The sequence below is a fragment of the Pseudomyrmex gracilis genome, unplaced genomic scaffold (genome assembly GCF_002006095.1).
Source record: "Pseudomyrmex gracilis isolate BER0280 unplaced genomic scaffold, ASM200609v1 scaffold_179, whole genome shotgun sequence".
Lineage (NCBI taxonomy): Eukaryota > Metazoa > Arthropoda > Insecta > Hymenoptera > Formicidae > Pseudomyrmex > Pseudomyrmex gracilis.
The window spans coordinates 40,142-64,301 of NW_018020763.1; the positions used below are offsets into that span (position 1 = coordinate 40,142).

At 41.4% G+C, this 24,160-nt stretch overlaps 1 protein-coding gene across 1 annotated transcript; it reads right to left on the reverse strand.

The window, feature by feature from the left end:
* Positions 1-688: 688 nt before the first annotated feature.
* LOC109857970 (lipoma HMGIC fusion partner-like) lies at positions 689-18,250 on the reverse strand. Its single transcript, XM_020434789.1, has 5 exons — positions 16,584-18,250; positions 12,630-12,748; positions 8,702-8,877; positions 7,755-7,853; positions 689-5,637 (listed from the first exon to the last, which is right to left on the reverse strand). The coding sequence occupies exons 1-5, from the start codon at positions 16,671-16,673 to the stop codon at positions 5,504-5,506; spliced, it is 618 nt and encodes a 205-aa protein (XP_020290378.1). The 5' UTR covers positions 16,674-18,250; the 3' UTR covers positions 689-5,503.
* Positions 18,251-24,160: the final 5,910 nt, after the last annotated feature.

A 24,160-nucleotide genomic window follows, 5' to 3' on the forward strand; every position in this document is an offset into this window, starting at 1 on the left:
GTTGAGGCTTGAATTGAGAAGGCGTGTAATAGAATTTTTAATTATATCTCACCGCGAAGACGATAAACACGTACGTTATTCGCGTGGGCGTGGATAATTACCGTGATTATTAATTAGCTTCTTATTGCCGACAATGATAATCGTCTTATGAAGCTAATGACAATTCGATGGGATTAATCACAATCTCGCTCGCTGATCGCTCGGGCGTCCTGGAAACACGGTCGACCAATATCCCTCATTATTGGGCGCGCGCATCGAAAGTGTCAAATTAACGAGAAAGCTTTACGCTGTTCGATCACAGGTCGAAGTTAATCAAAGAACGAGTTGCTTCTCAAAGACAAATTAGCATAGCTTCTTTTAGTTTTTGAATCTCTCGATAATTTCAATTTATATTAAATAGCTTATAAACGAGCAAATAATCTTATCAATCTCATTGATTTTATTTTCTCTTGAACTGTAATAAGTGAACAACATTATAAATTTGAATTTGCGCAGCATGACTAAAATTTAAGCTTTAAACAAAACTTAGCGAGAAAACAATTATTGTTGTCGCAAACGCAAGAATAACGAAAGTTAAAAAATTAAGAAAAAAGAATCTTAGATTTTTATACACGCGAAATCCTTGTATTAATAACATTATTTAAGATCAGAATATCTTATAACAAAGTAAAAAAATAACTATGCGAATAAAAATTGTATATATGTATTTTCTAAAATTAGCCGATGATACATTGAATTTGACGTTTTTTTTTTTCATCGTTAATTGAATCTTCAACAAAGAAGCGCGACGAAAAAGAATTGCAGGAAATTGTGATTGTCACGATAAAGGACATCTCGATTGCTCGACCAACCATCGTAAATTGTTGTTGCGCGCGGGACCGCGAGACTTATAGAAGAAACTTTGAGGAACAGTGGAGACATCAAAATCATTTAAGTTATCGGAGTTTCTTTTCCGCGACGGGAAATTGACATTTCCCGATATATCGAATTACGTATATAATCACTTTTACCTACTTTTACGTTATAATGTCATTACGCGTCGCGACACAGCGAAAATAATAATGCTCTTTTTAGATCTGGTTATTGTCCTCGCACCTCTGTGCGATAAATTCCCATTCAGACATGCAATTCGTATAAGCGTTACGAGCGATAAGAAGTTTGTCTCTTATATTTCTGTAGTTCTCCATTCTATCTTTTTGTTACCAACTCGAAAAACCAAATTATAGAGTGGAAATGGTCTTGGCGAAACTAAGATTAGCAGAAAGAGAAGAAGAAAGAAAGAGAGAGAGAGAGAGAGAGAGAGAGAGAGAGAGAGAGAGAGAGAATAAACTGACGTAGGAATTCGCTCGCGATCTTTATGGGCTTTCTAAGAACAGCCAAGCAAGCTAACCGGTTACAGAACAGTACGTTTATGGAGACAGCGAAATGGCTGCCGCTTGCTCTGCGCTCGGCCGCACGATAAGTGCTTGTGAGAGAGCGAAAACACAAAGACCACGTCGCGAAAGATCAGGGGTGGAACAACGGGTTAGTTCGTTCGAGACACATTCTTCTCCTCTGCCGTCGTATCTCCGACCTATCGTATCTCTCGCTCGGTGAACCGATAGCTCAATTAGTCACGAGAACGAACTCGCGTTTCCGGCTATCTCTTTTCTCCACCTTTCGCACACTGGCCGGTGATGGTGGTGGTGGTGGTGTTGCTTGGTCGCGAGAGAAATGGCCAGGGGAGTCCTTAGGTTAGGAAGGAAGGCGGAAGTCGATAAGAGGCAAAGTGGAAATCGGTGTGGCGGCGTGTGGAAACGCATAGCGAAAAATAAAAGAAAAAAAAGCTAGAGGGAGAGAGGGATGAAGAAGAAAAGAACGGGGAAGAGACGAATGAGAGATGGGACGGAGAATGCGCACGCGCGAACGCGGGGAGATTTTACCGCGAAAGTTTCTCGAGGGAACGGAACGTACGTATCTTCTATATACGATAGAGAAGAGCAAACCGACGACCCCCCATCGATCGATAGATCCGGAGAAGCGGCTGCTCGTTTCCTTCCTATCCTTTTTTTTTTTTTTTTTTTTTCTACTCTCTACTAAGTTCCGCCCGGGGGACTTCACGGTGATGCAGCCTAAAGTTACAACTCGAGAAAAACACGTTGCCGTAGGATCCAGTGGTACTGTGAGCGAATCACGAGTTAACGAGCGAATCGAGTTTGATGTTTGAAAGATACGAAAGTTACTTCAAGTTTCTCTACGTTGGAAAATGGCCAGGTATGACGCGTGCTTTTAAAGTATCAGAGGAAAAAAAATTCTCGGTAAAAGTTAATTAACTCTCGGTGTTACGTACTGTTACGTGCGCGTAGTAGGCATTAACAGAATTTTAGCTAATTATGACAGTTTAATGATGTAAAGAGTTTTTTGTTTTTGGAAAAAGTATCTTGAATTTAATTTAATGTATATTCGTCCGGAACCTGTGGATTTTGGTAACGCTACCTGTTGAAAAGCAAGTCCGAAATAAAGCTCGCGAGGGATGAATCATCCAAAAAGCTTTCAAGTAGTTCCAGCAGTTTCGTAAAGCATATTATAAACTGCGCTCAGGAGGACGAACGTGACGTGATTTCGTTCCGAGTTAATAACAAGTAAAACTGAAATACTAGTTGGAATTTGTGATAATTTTCGTGGTTAGTGTAAATTTAGGATGCGCATTATTGGAAAAAGAAGAGAAACAGAGAGAAAGAGAAAGCACGCGAAAGAAAAAGAAAAGTACGCGATGGAGAGAGAGAGAGAGTGCAAAATAGAGACAGTAGCCATATTACTGCGGATTCTTTTACTCACTCAGTGAAACAATTTTTATCAGACGCGCAACAGTAGCGAAAACCACAACGAGCTCGTTATTTCGTGCGCAAAACAAATACGCATGCATGCGCGAGTATGCGCGCGCGCGCGTGCGTGTGCGTGCTTGCGTATATGAATGACATAAAAGCTCCGATTAATCCGATGCAAGAAGTAAGCGGTGCATAGAGATCCCCTCCGCATATGCTTCAATGTGTTTGTTCAGCTTGGATTTTTATTCATCCAATAGCGATACCTTCACCGAATAACGCACGCCATCGTTTGTGCGCGCCATTCTGTCAGCACGTGAAATTCAACCGCGTTCGCAATTGTGAATTTTACCGTGGTACCACACATACACTCTGGTTACATACACGCCGAATATTACGTTTTTTTTTTTTTTTTTTTTTTACATATCGCACAGATACAATCGCAGGCTATTTTTTATCTAGCAGTCACACACAAAGAGGAAGGCAAAGCTCAATATTCACGAATATCTGTCTATACACACGGCGAGTTTCTGCGACCAAATTGCAGCCGATTTTTCTTTAACAAAAACCTTGCAAAGGCGCTAGTTGCGTTGATGAATGTTTTTTAGCGATGATAAAAATAAAGCGCTTTTGCGCGAAGCGGCGCCGCCAATGTACAATACATAAAAAAAAAAAACAAATGTATGTGTGTGTTTACACTCTTAAAATTGAATCTAATTGGAATTTTAAACGGGAGAGATATTAAATATTAAACGAGGAAATATTTTACTTAGCAGAACTCAACTCGTCTTTCTCCTGTATTTAAAAAAGACCGACAGTTTAGATAGAAGCCGCGATACAAATAAACTACCGCCCGCACCTAGAGAGAGCCCAGAGAGAGTTCTGACCTTCTCTGATCCTTTTATCTTTTAATTACGCGGATTTCGCTACCTGCTAAATTTTCCGCCCGCGTCTGGCTAAATCCAATTTTCTCAACTTTTGCGCGATTCAATATGGACAACAATTACTTGGCACTTAATAGACCAACCGCGATGATATATATTTCTCCTCGCCGCGCCCGTAATATACAACCGTTTTTCTCATTCCTTTTCGTATTAAATTACAAAAAAACAAATGAAAAAAAAAATCAACGCGAAACCAAAAAGATACGACAGATTTCTTTGCAAACACAAGCGTTCTCGAAAACATCCGGATCTCACGGATAGATTTCACGAAAAACACTCGGTGCCATTCATCAACAAATTACTTTCACGAAACATCTTGAAGAGAAGATCCAAGATGAGAATAAACGTAAGAGAAGAACGTTCAAATCTCTCTGGAGATTCGGAAGGTACATTATTCTGTGTGTGCCTTCGCGATCGATATACCCGAAAGATTTCGAGCTATAGGAAACACAGTGATTCCCGGTTCTCGAGAGGAGTGTGCTGCAGGAGTCCACCTGGAGGCATCGTGATCGTTACGGCGCATCTGAATGCGAACTTCCGACGCACAGGGGAGGAGTGTCCGTGTCTCTCCGTCCGGGATCCTCTCGCGCCACCGTGCACACGCTCGGCGAGCGGGACTCCCCGTGCGAATTGAAAGTGCTGAAAGTCCCGCTGAGGCGAATTGCCAATTGCTTCGTCGCTTCCAGTCGAGGCTTTACTACGGCACCGAATTGGAAATACCGTAGCAAGTCTCTCGAAACCGTTTCGTCTGCCGCGAGGACACACTCTAGTGTGTGTGCGCGCGCGCGCGTGTGTGTGTGTGTGTATATATATATACATACGTACATGTACAAGATCTATGTACAAAGACTGCGAGTGAGATTTGCTCGAGAGGGGATAGATATGCGTTTTAAAACAAAAATCTGTGAGTTCGATCATTCTTCTGAGATTTGAATTGTGTTTTAACGTGTGTGTTTTAATTCAATGAGTAAAAAAAAAAAACACCTACCGTGTGTGTAGTAATTTTTAATGATTTTCTTTTTATAAAAAACACTTTGTATTAATTCACAAATATGTGTTATCAAAGTGTCTTGAAATTTGCAAACACGTGTCATCTTCACAGAAAGAAAAAATATTAGTTCAATTGTGACGTCTTTCAGCACATTTATAATGCAAGAAAAACGAAACGAATGTTAATTTGTCAATTAGTTAATTAGTCGTGTCTACGCTTTTAATGTTTACATTAATTATTTCATCGATTTCTCGGAGCACACGACGGAATGGCTCACACACGTGAAGTTCATTCGCCGTATCGTATCAAGTTTTGTCAATACTATTACGAGCTGTAGGTACCGATTTCGCGAGAGAAATGCGCTCTCGCGTTCGAAAATCGCGCACCGAACCGAAGTGAAATCGCGCAAAAAATGCATATTTGTGCCCGGAATGAAAAATGTACGTGATGCACACCGAGGGCGCAGAGTCGCTCGTCACATGCCGCAGCGGCCCGCAACACGCGCCGCGCATTCCACGTTAGCACGCGCAGATGTTACGAGTAGTTTGTATGCGACGATAACATACGTGTATATATATATCTTGTTTCGCGCTACGCCAAGCGGCACGAGGGAGAGATATAGACGGCGACGACGACTCGCTGTACTCACACGCACGGCGCATATGTGTACGCAACAGGCGCGATCAACAGACCGTGACGATGGAGAGCGTGGTCGTCTTCGACGGCGAGGCGTAGGCGTGGATCGACTGGGAGTATCTTGATTGTCAAATGCGCAGAGGGTCCGTGTGCGAGTTCGCGGGCTTGTGTCGCGCCGCGCAAAAGCTCAGGCCGAAGCACAGCATCAGCAACGCCACCGAGCCGACCAGCAAGTGACTCGACCAGGACACCGAGCACTTTCCTAAAACAGACAGCATCCGTTTTATCGTCGACACCCTATGTGTGTCCCGCTAGAATCATTACACGTGGAAATTTCTCGAGAAATTGCTTGGTAACCTAATTGTCGTTTCGAGATTGGGCTTATTGTCGTCGTAATAGCTCGATCATATGCGTAGGGAGTAGATTACCATACCGCGAGAGATGAACCGATTTACATTTCGTGATGAGAGAGGAACAAAAGACATTGTAATAAAGCAAAGAGACCATTTCTGATCAACGCGGTTGCAAATGCAATAGACGTGGAACGCCACTGAGGATTATTGATGGACGTTACTTTTCTTGTTGACAATATTTTTGACGCGGCCACAAAGAAACGACATGTGTTCACGACAGAAATAGAATAAAAACGTGATTGACATTTTCAAGCTCAACGATTGGCATTTTGAAGACCTGTCAATTTTTTCTCTCAAGAATGCCAACTAAAGGACTCTAAAAATAATGTTGCCACAAAACAAATCTAAATTGATTCAACCGAAAAACGTCAAGTATAAAAAAGTTAACAAAAACCGGACAAAAATGTTAACAATTCGAAAAAAAAATGAATAAGGGGCCAATAATGGGAGTGGTGCTTAACTGTAGGTTCGATTGATCTGTTATTCGAAGAACGTGCTACATATAACGTTCTCAAATGATCGACACATGTTCAGCACGCATTTAGACTGTTCTATTTAAACAGATCACCAATACAAGTAATAACACGTGATCGATACCATCGTTGACATAACTGGAACGTACCTACGAACGTATCTCAATTTAACACTAAAGTAATACAAATGTTAATTGGAAACGGCAATTGGGAATGTAAGCTGCAGCGTTCGGATTAACTGGCTTTGAATAATTCGAGCTATGCAACGATTTGATGTGTTACCCTCCCCTTCACACATATGTAGCGCAGTTCTGTCGGAATTTATAAATAGCTTCAATTTAACGCGCACCCCGAGAGATTTGTTTAACCAGCGGAACGCTACTATTGAAATATATGCAATTCGCTCGTCATCGCTCGCGCGTCGCTATGATGTCGCACGTGATGTCGATCTCTGATCCGTCAGGATCTCTGATCCGCATTCATCTGGGAACGCTCGTCATCTGCGCGCCAAATAACATCAAGTACGCGTTCCAGATGGATATGTGATCTGATAATTCTTCGCGTTTATACATAAATAAAGTGTTTTTTTTTTTTTTTTTTAAATTGTCACACGCACGTTTAATTTAAAACTTTGTTTTAAATTCTTTGCAATAACAAGAAGTGCAGAGATTGTAGTTAAACAGAAGATGCGATACGGACAAATGTTTACGTTTCCTTTTACCGTGTGGCAAATCTGTTGTGGACATGTGTGTATGTGTGTGTGTTTGCTGCGTGAATCTGAATATTGCGGAATGATATTCGCGCGCGGAACACAACGCACGCATTCGCAGCCGCGGTGAATCAATAACAATCTCTCGGGTATTGAAAGGCAAATTGCCGGATCGTCGATGTCGAATCAGATCGTTACGGGCACGCTGGGAAATTACGGGGAAATCAGGAACTAGGTCCGAGGCCGGTGTCGAGACTAGGATTGCGCTCCCCGCGAAGTTACAAGAGCCATAAGTCTCGACTGGTTTACGTAAAGTCTCGGAATGGCTGTAGGTCGTTGAGTGCTCCGGTAAAACGCTCCGGAAACTCGCCTGCGAAAATGCGGAAACTTCCACCACCGATCTCCAGTCCGTCGTCGTCGTCGTCGTCGTCGTCGTCGTCGCCGCTGTTACGTTCGTAAGAGTAATCACGTACAGACACACGGATTTCTCTCTGCGTCACATCGAAACGGCAATTTCTCGTTGAAGACGTCTCGTTAAACTAGGAAACGAGCAACCAAGGCGTAACTTCTCGCGCTTCGAGTCCTTCGGGCGTTAATTAGTTATCGAATTAGATCGATAACTCTCGCGGGGCATTTCGACGAAATTAAGTTCCTTAAACGTCATTCGTTCGCGCTTCGCGTGATATTTCCGGTCGTTATATCGTGTGTTTGCTCTACTACGTGTTTCCTACCGCGCTGCGGAAACTGGATAACGATGATCGAGAACGTTGAGGAGAACACCCACCGAGATTGTAAACGTTGGCTCCCTTTCCGCAGGATTCTCGTACCTCTCGATTATCCCAGCCTATCGGGTACATGACTAGTCCGCCGCATATCATCGCTGCTGTAACAAACAAGTGAAAATGCACATCAATCATAACCTACAGTACTACCTACCTCTGCGCACGGCCGAATTCGAAATCGCTATCGAAAGGCATTTGTCATAATTTGTCGACTTTTTCTGTGACAGTGATAATGACTTGATAGAATACATAAATTCCTGTGCGATAAGATATTGTGTTTTTCTTTTTTTTTATTTTTTCGAAAATATTGAAAATACTTTACATTATTTCTTCGAGCAGAATTTTTTTTACGGAAAAAATATGCTTACAAATTCGCGAAAAATCACGAACGAATTTTACTTTAAGAAAGCTTTAATCACGCGAATTTCCAATTTCAACATTTTGCGTCGAATATAACGTTTTTCTCTTGAGAAATCAGTATTACAGAATCCCCGACTTCGCCCCGCATCGATCATGTCGCTTCGAGCCCGCGGGCGACTCTGTCATTTTTCCGAAAGCGACCCTCGAACGCAGAAAGGAGCAAATCGAGAACAACGAACTAACTTGAAGCGCGTAAATGGAATATGTCAATGCTGGAAGAAGGATGACGTCGCCGTGATATCTATTTTATTCGGGGACAGTTCATTATTTCGCCGTGAGCTTCTCGACGGTCCGTTACTTTCGTCACTCGCATCAATTGAAAGTCCGAAAAACTGACAGACTACCAGTTTTAATCGCGTCCCCGCGATTTGGATAGAATCGACAAAGAGCAAAACTTAAATCATATGATTCCTACTATGTGTTGCTTTTTCTATTTAAAAACAAATAATAAGTTCTATATATTATATCGCCCAACTAAATTTAATTACAAGCGGTGAAAAAAAAGTCTGCATACATTTGTAACACTCACCAGCAAGCAATTGTAGGGAACCAAGAATTCTCGTATGCTTGGGTGTTTTGAGAATGTGTGGGAGGAATGACGAAGCTGCTGCCAAGAGCGTCAAGGCGCCGATTACTGCGATCGCGACACCGATTCCCATCGTGACTGTACTCGCCTGCCACCAGGCACTCGGTATGTCCCAAAAGCTGAACAACAATGAAACACCAATCACGATAATAAATTCGCGTTGAAACATTGTTTTCATAGCATTTCCATTTAAATGCTGAATATTTCGTAAGTATAATACAGTTATATGTTTCACGAAAGAGGAAAACCATTTTATTTTACAGATACATATGTTTTGAAATTGAAAAGAAACAGAAGTGCGTAAATATTTATATGTAAGTATCACAAATGTGAGATTATAAATTATATTTATAATATTTATATTGCATAATATATTAGACAGTTATTTGATCGAAAATAATATTTTATTAACGTACTGAAAACACACACGCACACGCATGCGAAAATAATTTGATGACACTGAAAATTTGAAACTGGCAACATGTTTGCCGAAAAAATTCAATCGCATAAATTTTATTTACGATTTTGTTGACATATTTATTTTCTCGTTTTACATTAATCAAAAATTCTGTGCTATTTGTATACACGATGATATTAGCATGGATTAATCGATCTGGTTTAAGCAAAGCGCGGAGAAGCAAATATATTTTAACCTAATTACGTTCTGATGTAATAATACAGGAGAACAAATTCAAACGGAAAATTATATTATATTTCGTTGCGCATACCGAATTAAACTTTTCAGCGTGAAATTAAACAAAGTTAAGTTAAATTGTATTATCATTTTGCAGAAGTTTGTGTTGGTGTTTTGAGCAAATTCAGAAATTACCAACTTAAATGCATTATTTCATCCGTTTGCGCGCCATAACGCAATTTCTTGGCCGATGTGTTGAATTTAAATTTCTTTAATGCAGCAAAACAATTCCGCTACTTATATACATATATATATACATATATATATACATATATATATATACATATATATATATATATATATATATGTACATAGTAAAATGAAGTTTATTGATCCAGAATATAATGAGGCAATCTGCTTCGCGAACCATTATATCGGAGAAAATTTCGCTCCAATGGAAAAATTTCAAAACTGTATCGTCCAAATATTCCAAATAAAGAGATTCGACTCTCATAAAATTGCTGCTGCCGAAAAACGAAAGAAAGTGATACGTGATAAATGTATGATGAACGCGAGAACATGAGAACACGCGGAGAATAGTTTTCGTTCTACGCAAATATTTTTCACGAGATCGTCGTGTAAAATATCATATTATCTGTTTTTAGCTCGCTGAAGTTTTGACTCGTTAAACACGACTAAACTAAATATTTTTTGCGGCGCGCATTCTGACACGAAATATCGTATTGTTCCCTCTTTTGTCTCGACAAAAATGGAACATCAATCGTAGCGAAGCTTATAAAGTTACATCAGCCCTTTTCACCGCTCGTCGTACTTTTTCACATCTATTTCATCTCTCTTTCCCTCTCGCGATCCGTTAGCCGTGCCAAGAAATGTGTGTAATTTTTTACTTTTCGCATCTCAGTAATTTTTAATAATTTTTCTTGTTGAAAATACACATCTTAATAACGTACATCAACAAAATACGAATTGACCGTATATATTGCCTGCTAGAATTCACGTCCCGATTGTGACAATGATAAAAGTTCTTATTCTCGTTCTCTCATTCGTGTAAAATAGATAACAAGCAAAATTTCATTCGTTTTCACAGGGAAAAAAAAAAAGAAAAATCAAAGTTGAGAAAAATTGTTTTCACGACTGGAACTGCAATTCGCGACTGCAAACTGCATATGATTTCAACATTTGCGTCAGTATTTGCGAGCACGAATGTCGGACGAATGGATTAACGAGTGCGCGGAACGATGAGGGAGAGGAAAAAAAAAGGTACAATTTCCATATTTTGTCGTAGGTCGTTGCGTTTATTTCTATCGCATAAAACCTAGCGCGTTATTTTCGACTGCAAATTCTTTACGTGCGCGCACTCCGTGCGATACATAATGACGGTAATTCAGTTGCGGAATAGTCGGATTTCTTGTTTTTAACGCGCTCTCATTGATCCCGCGGGAACGGGAATTTGATGCGCATCATTTAACCGCGGTTCATATAGCACGCGTGCTACACTTGAAAAATATACGTCATTCACAAATACACCTTAATACCTTCGCGACCCCGAAATGAAACTCTCGACCCGATTAATCTCTCGCTCATTGTTATGGCAGTAATTGTTATTTCCTGTTATGCGCCGTTGTTATTGACGCTATGGCACAATAGAATAAGCGCGAATATTGCTGATAAACTTTCACCATATTAATACTAATGCCGTCGGAAAGTGCCGTCAAAGTAAGTGAAAATTTGTTTTTATGTATGCTTAATGCAAGTTACGTGTAAAATTATATAACGCATTACACATGCGTGTATACATTTTTTATCATACAAATTGATTCTGCATTACACACGCGTATAATAAATTTTGTTATTATACAAACTGATTTTGCATTATACATGTAGGTATGTGCACAATGTTTTATCATACAAATTGATTTTTTTTTTAAGTTATTGCAAATAACAGCGTACGTAGCTCCGAAATAGATATTTGCATGAGTGATACAACGACATTTAACTCAATTACTTATGCGCATATTTAGAAATGATATCCAAAATAAATTGATGACCGCATTTAGCTTTTGCAATAACACACACACACACACACGCGCAAACAAAAGTCCTTTTTTTTCCGAATGAAGTAAAACAAACTAACGAAGAACTATTGTTTTATCTGAAACTTATGATATTCTATATAAATTCGTCGTTTGCAAAAAAAATTCGTTTTTCTCCTCGCCTCTTTTTTATAATTCCCTTTGTTAATAACGGTGCTTTAGTTTCAATGCCGTAGGGAAACCTGCGCGCGATTTTTACGGCCGCGCTCGCGCGCTACAGAACCGTCGTAGCTCACACGAAGAAAGTTTTTACACAGCACGGTATCCCGTTTTCTCGCGTTTCGTCGCGAGTTCTCGCGGGCACGAGTATTGTCACGCGGAATTATTCCGGCCACGCGACACGAATTATACGAGCCACTTGAGTTCGGTCTGAAATTATTCGAAATCCGCATCCCCCGAACTCGAATTAACTCGTGCATTGTCTAACTTTAAATGTTACTCGTGCGTCTCCGGAATATATGTATATAAACGCTGTTTTACTATGCGCGGAATATTGCAACCTTAAATGCGTAATTCATGAAGAATTTTGTTTTTTAAATTTGATAACCCCCCTTCTCGGTTATCTCGATTTCAGAATGTTGCATTAAGCATGATTTTAATACGTATTTTTAATGGATTTTTCAATTTTTCTACTCTATGTTTTAAATTACATTTTTTTAGTAATTATTTTTAATTTTCTTGGCAATATTCTCCAACATCACACACACACGCTCGTAGTTATCTTGCGAAATTTTATTTTGATTAGAGTAAAAAAATTCATTTCATTTCCATTGCTGTGTTTGTGCGGTTTTGATTATCAGAATTACATTATCTCGAGTTACAATTTCATTACGAAGATATAATTAAAACTGCATTCAGCTGGATGAGAGCGTCTAGCATCTGATGAGGAAATTGTTCTCATTTTGCTCAATCTGTGGGATGATTCGCAAAAGTGACTGAGCGAATTTGCAACCCAACGACGTGTGTTCTTTAAAATTTCGCGCAACCTAAGAGATGTCTGGCGCGGGTGTGTTTTTCGCCCCCTCTTCCCGATGTCTCGAGAATCACGAACGTAAAAACTTTGGGCGCGCTTGCGAAACCCCGTTGCTTTGATACGGGAATACATTAATGCGAGAATACATACCTGGAGTACCTCGCACACTCGTAAACTATCTCGGGTGTGGCGTTGGGTGCTCTGATTCGCGGGTAGTTGCAACGCCGAAAGGAACTGAAGTACGCGTCCGCCTTTCCCAGTAGTCGTCCCTGAAAATACACAAGGCCGCGGAAATGCGGCGGTTATACCACTGCGGTTGTTATTACTGCGCGCGTTTTAGTTTCTGTGCAATAAGTTCAAAATCGAAGGAAATGCTCCGTGTAAAATTAAGAAGCAGAAACTTAATGGATAAACTTTTGTTAAATTAATTTATTTGTGTATTTATTTTTAATATTGCACGACTGCATTTAGAATCTTTATTTTCCACATATTTGTAGACTGTTATTTTTCTGAGAAAACGTTTTTTTTTTTATGCGAAACGGAAAATAATGTGTAAAAATAAATTACGAGATGTAAGCAAGTACATACACGAGACTAGATATTGGCATCAATATTATTTAACCGTTGCTCATGTTTCTTGAGTAAAAACTGTGCCGGTTAATCGAGCGTGCAACAGCATCTAGAGCAAGACATACATTCGATTCATTTATATGCGAGGCACTGGCATAGCGGAGAAAATTTTCTTCCTCTCCTAACAGATTCTATACGGCGCCAAAGTAACGGAAAACGTCTCGCCGTTCTGTTTGAATGCTTTTGATTGCTTCTCTTAATACGAGAAAAAAAAAAAAATATAACGTGATCATCTTTGCAAGAAGATGTCGTAATAAGCTTGCTTGTCGTTTGCCAAATGCTATTTTCCCCGAGCTTATTTCTTTCGCATTCGTTTTCATTAATAAACCGTGATAAAAGATCCCGACTAAATGTAAAATTGCAGCACAAAGAGCGCGCAATAAAATCCTTAAAAAATTCTTTGTTTTTTGTATTTTATCTTTGTAAATAAATTTATGCGCACACATTTGAAACTAGTAGAGGAACGAAAAAATGTAAATAAACAGAAGTTGCGTAAAGAAAACAGAAAAATTTCAGAGAGAAATGCCATCTCCGTTAATTATCGATAAAACGTTGTAGGTAACAAGATTCCTTTTGCGACTGAGTTCTCTTTATGATCGTAGGTTTCTCCAATGACTCGTTGTAAGACGATACATCATTAATCTCGAACAATATAAACGGTCTTTTAGAAACGAAACATCTCTACAATCGACGATGCAATATCGTAAGAAATACGTGCGCTATAAAAAAAAAGAGAGAGAGAGAGAGAGTTCTTAGTTGCTCATTTAGGAGATGCAAAAGATACTCAGAAAATGAAAAAAGTTTTGTACACATCTAAAATCAAAATATAATTGAAGGACAAAACTTTATTTTTTGCAGAGAGCACGTAGAGAATACGAACAATTTGGCTGTGATCGGGACTTGGTTTGCGAGCTATGTCAACATCGACAATCTGTAACAACAACGGCCAAATGAAGGCAAGTAGTCGCGCGAAGTACAAAGTTACCCAACCCGATGATATTCGCCTCATCAACTTCCCTCTTCCAACTTGCCTGTGCCCAGAAGCGTTCTTGTCTCGTTCAAGAATCTTGTACGCGTAACGAACGTCTCGGTAAGTTTCAAGGACCGAAATTTTGTCTCGCATCACAACGAGGACATCGTTACACTTGTTGACAATGCCTGCGGTGGCTTGATTGAAATCATTTAATTATCTGAATTTGCCGCACAAGTTAAACAAGTTAATATTCAGCCGGGCGCGTACGTAATTTCTCGCGTTATTTGTTTTAATAAAAAAAATAATAAATAAATTTTGAAACTATGTAAATTCTCCGCAACGTCCGGGAATGTTACAAATCTCCTTTTTTTTTTTTTTTTTTTAAAGTACATTTTGTTGTCATGTAATTTTTCTTTCAAGTTAGAAGAGGATTCGACTTTTGAATTTTGTAATTCTCTTTTGCGAAATGTTCGATTACTTAATTAGTAAGACAGACAGTATTAAGACGCGTGTACTGTAGAATTAATGTTTCAGTTTTGTTGTTTCGTTCGTCGTTTAGAACGAAGAATCCGATTACTATCGTCGTTCTACGATCTATCTTGTCAGACAACTCGAGCTTGTTCGACTTCTCACGTTTTCTTTTCCGTTCTTCCGCTCTTCCTCAGCTCCCCTCCTCCGACTTCTCTGCTTTTCTTATTTCCAAGTTGCTCCTTTCTCGCTACTTTTCTCAGTGTTTCGTTTCCTCTTTGTCGCAGACTCCACCCTAGCTATCTCATTTTACATCTCGCGCACGAACAAACCAACGTAAAAATAAAAACTTAAATAGCAAACGTGCATGTAATCTTCTAACATCATTACGATCTTTTTCTTTTTTCCTGAAAACTCGAAACGACAAACATCAAAGCGTAATTCTATTTAACGACATTTTGCAACGAAAAAATTGTGAAATTCTGGGATGGGATGCTGTACACAGAGCATTTCTTGCTAATTTATTGCGATACGTCAATAGCCGGATGTAATCGGATTACGCTTAATTACGCGGCAGGAATCAGAAATTCATGGGAATGGTCCGAAAGCAGCCGTTCGCGAAACTCGATCTCGGCGAATCTTGCAATTCGAGTTCACGAGTTTTAGCCGTCCAATTTCCCAGTGAATACCTCAAGAGTGATAAATGGATAGTCGCTTCAATGTGCGCACGAAGTGCACTTTAAAATAACACGATAAAAATGTAAAAATTCAGTGTTTTTTCATAAACTCTTCTCTTTATCGTAGTGCCGCAACGCGCTCAGTCGGTTCATCATTCAATGAATTCTTATTTTTTTTTTTTTTTTTTTTTTTTTTTTTTTTTTTTTTTTTGTAATCGCGAAATGCGTTCTCGATGTGCGTACGACTCACGAGATTATTGATCCCGGTGGTTTATTAACCGAGCACGCAAATTTCTTCGGGGTTTTATAACGTCGGTGCCTGCGTTAAATCGCTTTACGATCATGTCGTAATAGAAGTTGTTGGGATGGAGGAGAAAGAGAAGTCGTCAAAACTGACGATACGATGCTTTTCGACTATAAGATCTAGGTAAGGAGAAAGAGAGAGAGAGAGAGAGAGAGAGAGAGAGAGAGAGAGAAAGAGAGAGAGAGAAGACGCTTGCGACTCGCTTCATATCTCTCCACGTAGTCGTCATCGTGCGCATATGTACGCGTTACACGTATGAGAGTCTCTGAAGATGCGCGAACTATGATCGTAGAAAATCTCGGAATGACCTTTCGGCGAAGTTGCGCGGAAAACGACATCGTACGATTCGATGGCGATGTGGAACGAGAAGAAGTGCCGTGCAAAGTTCCACGTATCTTCGATAAGCATAATTTTGTCAGTTATCGGCTAGTTTTTCTATATAGTTGTTCACCGATTCATGTAGTAGGAATAGCTGCGGCAGTACGACGGATATTGTAAGTTAAATCACGCTGTATAACACACGCGCGAGTAGAAGCGTAGAACTAATTCAATTGTGACCGGTAATAACGCTATTTTATCGCGCGCTATCTTGATTCAACGAGTTGCTCCCGTATATTCATCGATGCGCTACTTTATCGCTCCATTAATGTCGCACCGTTAATGCCCGCCGAACGTCGAAACGCTCTGCCACAGTATAAAGTAGCGATATGTTAATTTAAAAGAGACATGTTTAAAGCATATTTAAAGGTTACTTGTGTGTGTGTGTGTGTACATATATATATACATATATTATACAGACAATATCTATATATATAAATATAAAAGTAAAAAACCAAAATAAAAATGCAAAATATTGCTGTTCATTAATTATCTACAGTTCTTTCTTTTCGAAGTTTTTTAGATTCCTTCGAGATTACTTAACTACTTCAATCTTCATAAATCACTTTAAGGTAAAAAAAAATTTAAAGAACTTTCGGAAGATAGTTTCTGGCATCTCTTCGTAATGGTAATTGCATCTCCATAATGCAATTAATAGTTAAGCGATTGCTCACCTGAATCCAGTAAGGTAGATAAAAGCCGGAGCACGCCAGGATCGAGGCCACGGTGGACAGAATAGCCCACAGCACGCACAGAACTGTCATTTCATCGGGGTTTAAGAACGTCCGCCACTCTCCCTCACGCGCCACAGTTCATTCTCCATTCGCGCATAATCACAGACGTCTCCTCCGAAAACGATATGAAAACAGTGTTGCGCGAGATCGTCGCCGACTCTTGGGGATGCTGCACCCGCAAACAAAAGTACGAAATCACAAATGACGACAGCGCGTCCCTTTCTCCTGTCCGCTCTCTCGCGATTCGACCACGATACGACGTTTTCGACAACGTTAAACTCGTCACTATCGACGTTGCTGTTAAATCGCGTGCTCTTTCTCTCTCTCTCTCTCTCTCTCCCTGTACGTCACGAGTGGCAAAAGGCGATCGGCGGTGCGAGTGACATTGATTAGGGCATTGATGGTTCTGTCGCGGCTCGTTTGACGCTCGCGTTAATTCCGGGGATCGATCGGTCTTTTAATCGCCGATCGGGACATGCTGGCGACGCGTTCTCCCCGCATTCGGAGTTCTCAAGTGCCTTTAATCATTTCCGAGTCTTTGTCGATTTCTCCCGTTTCTCCTTTCCGTTGTACGTAGCAGCGACGGCGTGGCGCTTAACGTCGCTGTTAATTCGGGCTTCCGCGAGATTACTCCGCTCGTAAAACGTGACCGAACTCTCGGCCTCCTCTTCGAGAATGAGTCACGCGGCTAATTCCAATTTTCCCGCTTCTCGCGATAAAGTCGGACGACGATGACGACGAAGCGCGCGCGCGAGAGAGAGAGAGCGCGCGCGATTTCTCTTGGAGTTACTGCGTATTTACAGTCGGGAAAACCTATTGAAAAGTAATCCCTTCCTACGTGCGATTCACACGCAGTTCATTCGCTTTCGCGAAACTTGCGAGTTAATCCGCTCCCATTTTGTTATCATAATCGCTGGCAAATTTCAATATTCAGTGAACGAACTTAATGCTCTTTTCTCTCTCTCTCTCTCTCTCTCTTTCTTGCAATGTGTAAAGATTTGTTTTCTCTAATGAAGATGATGTTACTACGTGTCGTATCGATCGCTGGATTTAACGCATTGATCGAAACGTAGCAAATCCCACAACGAACCTGCGATTCGTCAATGACATTGCTCAACACACACACGTAGTTTCGCGCTACCCTCAATTTAGATCCGAGATCTTTTTCTCCGAACGAGATTCACTCCCGGTGCGCAATTTGATTTCTTGCGGAGATCGTACCTCGTTCTACTGCCAGCCGCGTTCTTCGCGGTTAATTATAGATCCGACCACCAGCGCGCGGGGGCTCACCCCGTTACTCAAGCTGCATGTCTGATCTTCGCCGAGTTCCCCCGATAAGTATTCCCGATGAGAGCACGTTGTTACATCCGAGACCGGTCCGGAATTGTTAGACACTCACGTTCGCGGAAAGAATTTCGCGACGCGGAAAGAAAAAAAAATCTCTTCCGCGCTCGACGGTCGAAAATTTAATTTTGTTCTTTCGTCTCGGACAATTCTTTTCGAGCGAAACGGAGAGACGAACGAACGTTCACGATCGGGACGGCCGGAAGATCGAAAGAGAAGCGTAGCATGCGCGAACGTTCGACGTCGTCGTCGGCGTCGTCGCGATCGTCGCGCACGGCGCCGCTTCGTGGCTGCGACTGAACGGTTCCGTTCTCCACTCTCGGCGTGTTGCACCTCCTCTCTTCTCGCCTCCTCTTATTCGGACGCCGCGCCGCGCCGCGCCGCAACCGCACTACGTGTGGGAGGACGACGGCGACGCGCAGCATCCACGCTCTCGGACACATCTGGCGAGCACACGCGCGACGTGCACGCGTCAACGGCTACCGCGTACACGCGTATGTATATATATACATATATATATATATATGCATATATATATATATATATATATACAATATATATATATGTATCTATTTGGCGAGCACGCGGCAGATGCCAACGTGTGTGCGTAAGCAACACATACACGTGTTTCGAATCACGCCGATCAGACTTTGTTGTTTAGTCTGGCCCTTTGTTAATGAAGATCAAATAATCGCCGGCGCGCACACGCCTCGTTAATCGCCCTTGTCACGTGTTTCCGCCGCAATAAACATGTGATATGGTAAACTGAGAAACAGTCAGTATCATCCAGGAATACGTTACCGGTCTTCTCGTCTATTTTCCGCACGGGCGCCGATCGAGCTGTCATTTCGATATTTAATCATTCCTTTTTTCAAAACGTGGGCGGCGCGTTAATCGATAGGTTGACGGACAGGTACTAACAAGGTCCCTGGCGTATCAGTTAAGGGAGATGAAAGGCTCGACGCTTCAGTTGTCATGCACTAGACCAAAATAATTGGAAAGCTTATGCTGCCTACACGACACACCGTCGCCACTATTACTTGGTAATAATAATTCGCTGCTGCGTATCGATCAAATTTAACTATCCCGTTTTGCTGCGTCGTAATTGGAGAATTTCATCATAAATGCCGTCGAACTAAACGCACAGAAAGACGCACCATCAGTTCACGAGAGAGTTGATGGATAAAATAATAGTGCGAGCAATTTTTAATAATTGATCTTGGCACGAATCCAAACGTGATGCGCTTGAAGAAATCTTATTTTCAAGTCAGAAATGCTTGATTTTGTTAAATAAATTCTCGTTAACGCGCAAATGCCAGTAAAACTGCGTGCAATTTAATTTTACGTATAATTGAATTGAGAAATTAATTTGAGGAGCAGCGGTGTTTTTGTTTTTGTTCTTCTCTTGAGGGAAAGTTAAAATTGATATTTAGATAGGATATCACTGTGTGATATCCTCAGATAAATTCAGTCATTATACTTTGTCTAGTTGAGACAAGGTCTAGCGAAACAAGGTCTCTCTAGTGAAATCTCGTTAACATTTCCATCATCTATCATAAACATAGAGTGATGCTCTTGCTCGTTCTCGCCGCGTGTAATCACGACCATCGACGAATCGTCCGCGCTCGTTTGGTAGCACCGCTATCAGGAAAATGTCGCATTAGGAAAATGAGCGGTCGTTTGCAGAAGCAGCAGCGGTGACAAATGCGAAACAAAAGATGACAAAGAAAGAAAATAAAAGAATAAAAGCGAGAGTGGAAAATGCGATGCGGAGAAAAAGAGGAACCGACCGACCGACCGACCACTCGCGAAAACGCTACGATGTAGCATTTTCTATTTCGCGTCGTATGAAACGCGCGTATGAAACTTTTCGTTCTGCTGAACGTGACACAGGAGAAAGAGAGCGACCCTTCATCCGGTAGCCAGCTTGCGAATCCGTGTACACGCGCACGCGTGTGTGTACGTGTGCACGGACAAAGTTGTGTCGAGCTGACCCGAACCGAAGCGACCCGATACACCGATGAAGCGAGTGAATGCTTTCGAGGGTCGGTAAAGTTTCGTTTTTGGTGTGAATTTTCGAGTTTTTTTATTGTCGGCGATCCAATAGTGATGCACCATCAAGAAATCTCGTTTACGTTAAGTATATTTTTACGAGGACCTTCGATTTTCGGTTTTCCACGCTACATGTTACAACATACAGTCACGTCATGATAATATAATTGAATCGCGCCGTCGCGTTCGTGTATAGGTTTACGGGCGTCGCGCAAACTAGATTCACAAACACATTGTGTGGACATGTGCGCGTGTGTGCGTGTGTGTGTGCGTGCGTGCGTGTGTGTACATTTCGAAACGTTCAACGTAAGCGTTCGCGAGAAGCAGCCAATCGCTTTCAAGAAAAATCGTCAAAGGAAAGATCCGAGAAGAGAAGAACGAGCGATGAATGCAGCGAAGTTCCGGAAAGAACGAAGAGCGAACTTCTCTCTCCGCGATATTATCGCGGGAGTCTTCCGTCGCCCGAACGAGAAAAGCGCTATCCCCTCAAACAGATTATGAGTCCTAGATTTATTTTTACGACCGGTCGGATCCCAACACTCGTCTCCGGGAGGTCGAGCACGAGAAGGAGAGAGAGAGAGAGAGAGAGAGAGAGAGAGAGAGAGAGAGAGAGAGAAGCGAGCTGATACCCGTTCGCCCGATTCGATAGCGCGGTGCTTCGAATCACGACACCGTGAAATATAGATCCCGCGTTTCTTATAGGAAGCAACGCGAGCGAAAATAATCGCCACGGAGCATCCGATAGTTCCGGAGAATATCCGTCGGGATTATGTTTTCTTTAACTTAACGAAAGTCGTCACTCTCGCGAAAAACAACGTGCTCGATCAATGTCAAGCGCGCACATACGCAAATTGCTTTAAATACTTTCTCGCATTTAATCGTAAATCTGCTGATTACGTAGAGAAGATACAGACGCCAGAAACGCCGTACGAGGAGACGGTCGTTTCTTCTATCTGCACTCTTATCTCTCTGTCTCTCTCTCTCTCTCTCTCTCTCTCTCTCTATTTGCTCGGGTAATGAGCTTTCGGGTTGCTACATCGCCAAGCGCAATGTTACCCGTGTGCCAACTTCCACGGACGTTTGCCCGTCCGTGGAAACGCGTGTACGAAGAAATAACGGGCCGTTACCACGGCTGAATACGTTCCTGGGCAAATTATGTATCGCCAAGATCAAAGACAGAGATAGAGAGAGAGAGAGAGAGAGAGAAAGAGAGAGAGAGAACGGTTTAAAAAAGATGATTTATCGGATAGCGACGTCGCTTCCGGCTGTTACGGCGCGATGCGTCAACCAAGTGCTCTAGGCGTGAGTCTCTTTCTCTATCTCGTGATGAGAGAGATTTCGCAAAAGGAGATCGAGGTCAGGATATACCTATCTACCTAGTCCCGTGCGAACGTGCGCTGGTCGTCGCTGAATCAAGAAAAGAGTCTTATCTCCGAGTGGCCGCGGAGGGGTTGGCTGCTGAATAAATACGGCCGATTCAACCTGCCACCGATGAACTTTGCGATTTGCCCGGCCGGCCTTAGTCACGGACTTGAAACGCCGTGAAATGTAAAGATGAGGATTGAAAAGAGCGGTAAAAACGACAAAAAAAAAAAAAAAAGACGCGTGAGAAAGTTGCGGAGAGGTGCGAAAATATCGAAAAATGGCTATTTGTGAGATTAAATCGAATCTATAGGAATATGTATTCATGGGGGAAAACACAGAGAATCAGAGACGATGAATATTTTCAATCCGTGAATAACTTTCGCGGCAATTGCGAGCCGAAATACCGTTCCTTTCGCGATGTAATATTCATACAAGACTTATTTGACCACACTTATATGGTTTTTTTTTTTTTTTTTATCTATCGTGGAAACATAGTTCACCCGCTGCGTAATGTTGCAGACTTTGCACAAATGCGGTGAATTTAAAGTAGCATATGTAATATGGAAAAACTTTATTTCTTCACATACGTGTGTGTGTGTGTGTGTGTGTGTACATAACGAGGAATGAACATATCCGCCCCGCCTTCCCCCTCTTCCGGTTTGAATTAATCGTTCCGCCGGAAAGAATTCATTTTCCCCGTAAGCGTCTAATTACGTACTTTTTCTCCATCGCTTTACGCAATATTCGATTTTTCTTCCGCCATCTGGAACGCGGAAAAAAAAAAAAAAAGAAACTTTCTGGCAAATGTCATGAATCACTGGCAAAAAGTGAACGTGATGGTTACGTATAAAAGTAAAAACAACATAAACTCACATACCAGCACACGTACCTGCATCTCCGATAAAAAAAACTAAAATAATAAAACCTCACGACTTTTTTTTATTTTATTAAAGATATTCCTTTTTATTCAAAGGTATATAAAAATTTACTACTAGTACTATAGTTTTAAATAAAAATTGAGCTTGTGTGTTATATATGTTATAGACTAACTTATATGTTATAAACTAACTTCGTCGAGAGAGCAGCCTGGCGGTGTTCGAGCGCGTTGTTAGGCGAGTTTTTCTCGGACGTAGTCACGAAATAATGGTCGCCATATGGCCCCCCGGTACGACGGCATGTTTGTTTTAAGATAAAAAAAAAAAAGACGTATGTGTGTCTTCTTTAAGCTTCGTTTTCATCACGGTTGAATCCAAAATACACGAGCTGTCGCGTCATAAAAGGTACACATCAAGCACTGTGTACAATATGTTGGGATTACAGCGTGGGGGGAGGGGGAGGGGAGAGAGGGAGAGATATAATTGATTAAATAATACGGTTCGTCTTCCTCCCGAGATCTTCTCGCGCAGCGTTACAAACTGTAACAAGCATCAGATGTTCGCTAGTTAATAAGGGAGTGGCAGATAGTTACATGATTCACACAGAGTTTGCGGTGCCACACACCATCGAGTATTTAAGTGACGAGAATCTAACTTGAGTCGACGTTGAGAGGTCAGCCTCGATGTCTCTCGGCGTCGGAATTGCCCGTAACTGTCTCGATGTAGATGACATAGACAACGAGCGGGGAGGAGCATGCTAATGAAGTCGCTTCTGCCAGAACAGCTTACTGCAGTTTGCCAAGAGCGTTTTAATCGGAAAGTAACGAGCAATTACTGTCATTTCCCGCGTCTTTCATCTTGTATAGTCTGTTCTTATACTTTCGAATCACTTCTTTGGTCCTGATCCGCATAAAGAAAAATAAAAAAAAAAAAAAAAAAAACAGTTGTGAGAGAAAATAAATGTTGCGCGATATTCCTTGAGGAATGCGCGCGTGGAATCTAGCTTGGAAAAGGGTGTGTGTGTGTGTGTTTTTTTCCGCACAAAATGTATGACAAAATATTTCAACGAAAAAACCTCGACTTTCGCATGATGCGTTGTAAACTTCGCGTTATTATTCACAGTTTTATTATATTTCATTGCGCGCACACACACACACACACTGAATGTTAATTTAACCAGTTGTATTCTGTCTACTAATATTACATTTTTATTTTCACGTAATATTATACAAGCGCACACATTTTACACACACACATTTCTATAAATATAGATTATTAGATATGTAAACGCGCGCGATGTGTGACAATGGGATTTAAATTTGAACAAGTTATTTGCGAGATATAATTCACGATTAAACCTTCACTCTCCGGACGATATCGATTATCGATTTTGAAGAGAAAGGCGCCTGCACGGGGAAAGATCGACGTGACACACACGAAGCGAGATACAGAGATAAACGCGGAGCTAGGTGAAACTTGCGTGACAATTTGAATATATCAAACTAATCGCCGTACAGCAATGGGACACGTTGCGCCGTCTCTCTTTCTCTCTCTCTCTTTCTCTTCGCAAGCATACATATGTACATGTATTTATATGCGTCGCAGTTTGATTGTGTTCGATTCTCGATAGCCGGACGCGGAGAGTTGGCGAATACGTGAGCGAAATTTCAAGCTGTAACGACCCCTGAAACTTTCTCGAGATTGACGCTTCAGTCTCGGTTGCGCCAACCGAAGTCGCCACCGCCGTTAATTCTCGTATCCATGCACGTCCATAAACTGGCGTTCTATCCGTTAGTTAAATCCAAATTAAAGTTCCATACCCTATCGCGCGAACCCAAATAGATACATCGCCCATTTAGACCCGTTGCGTCCGTTTAAATT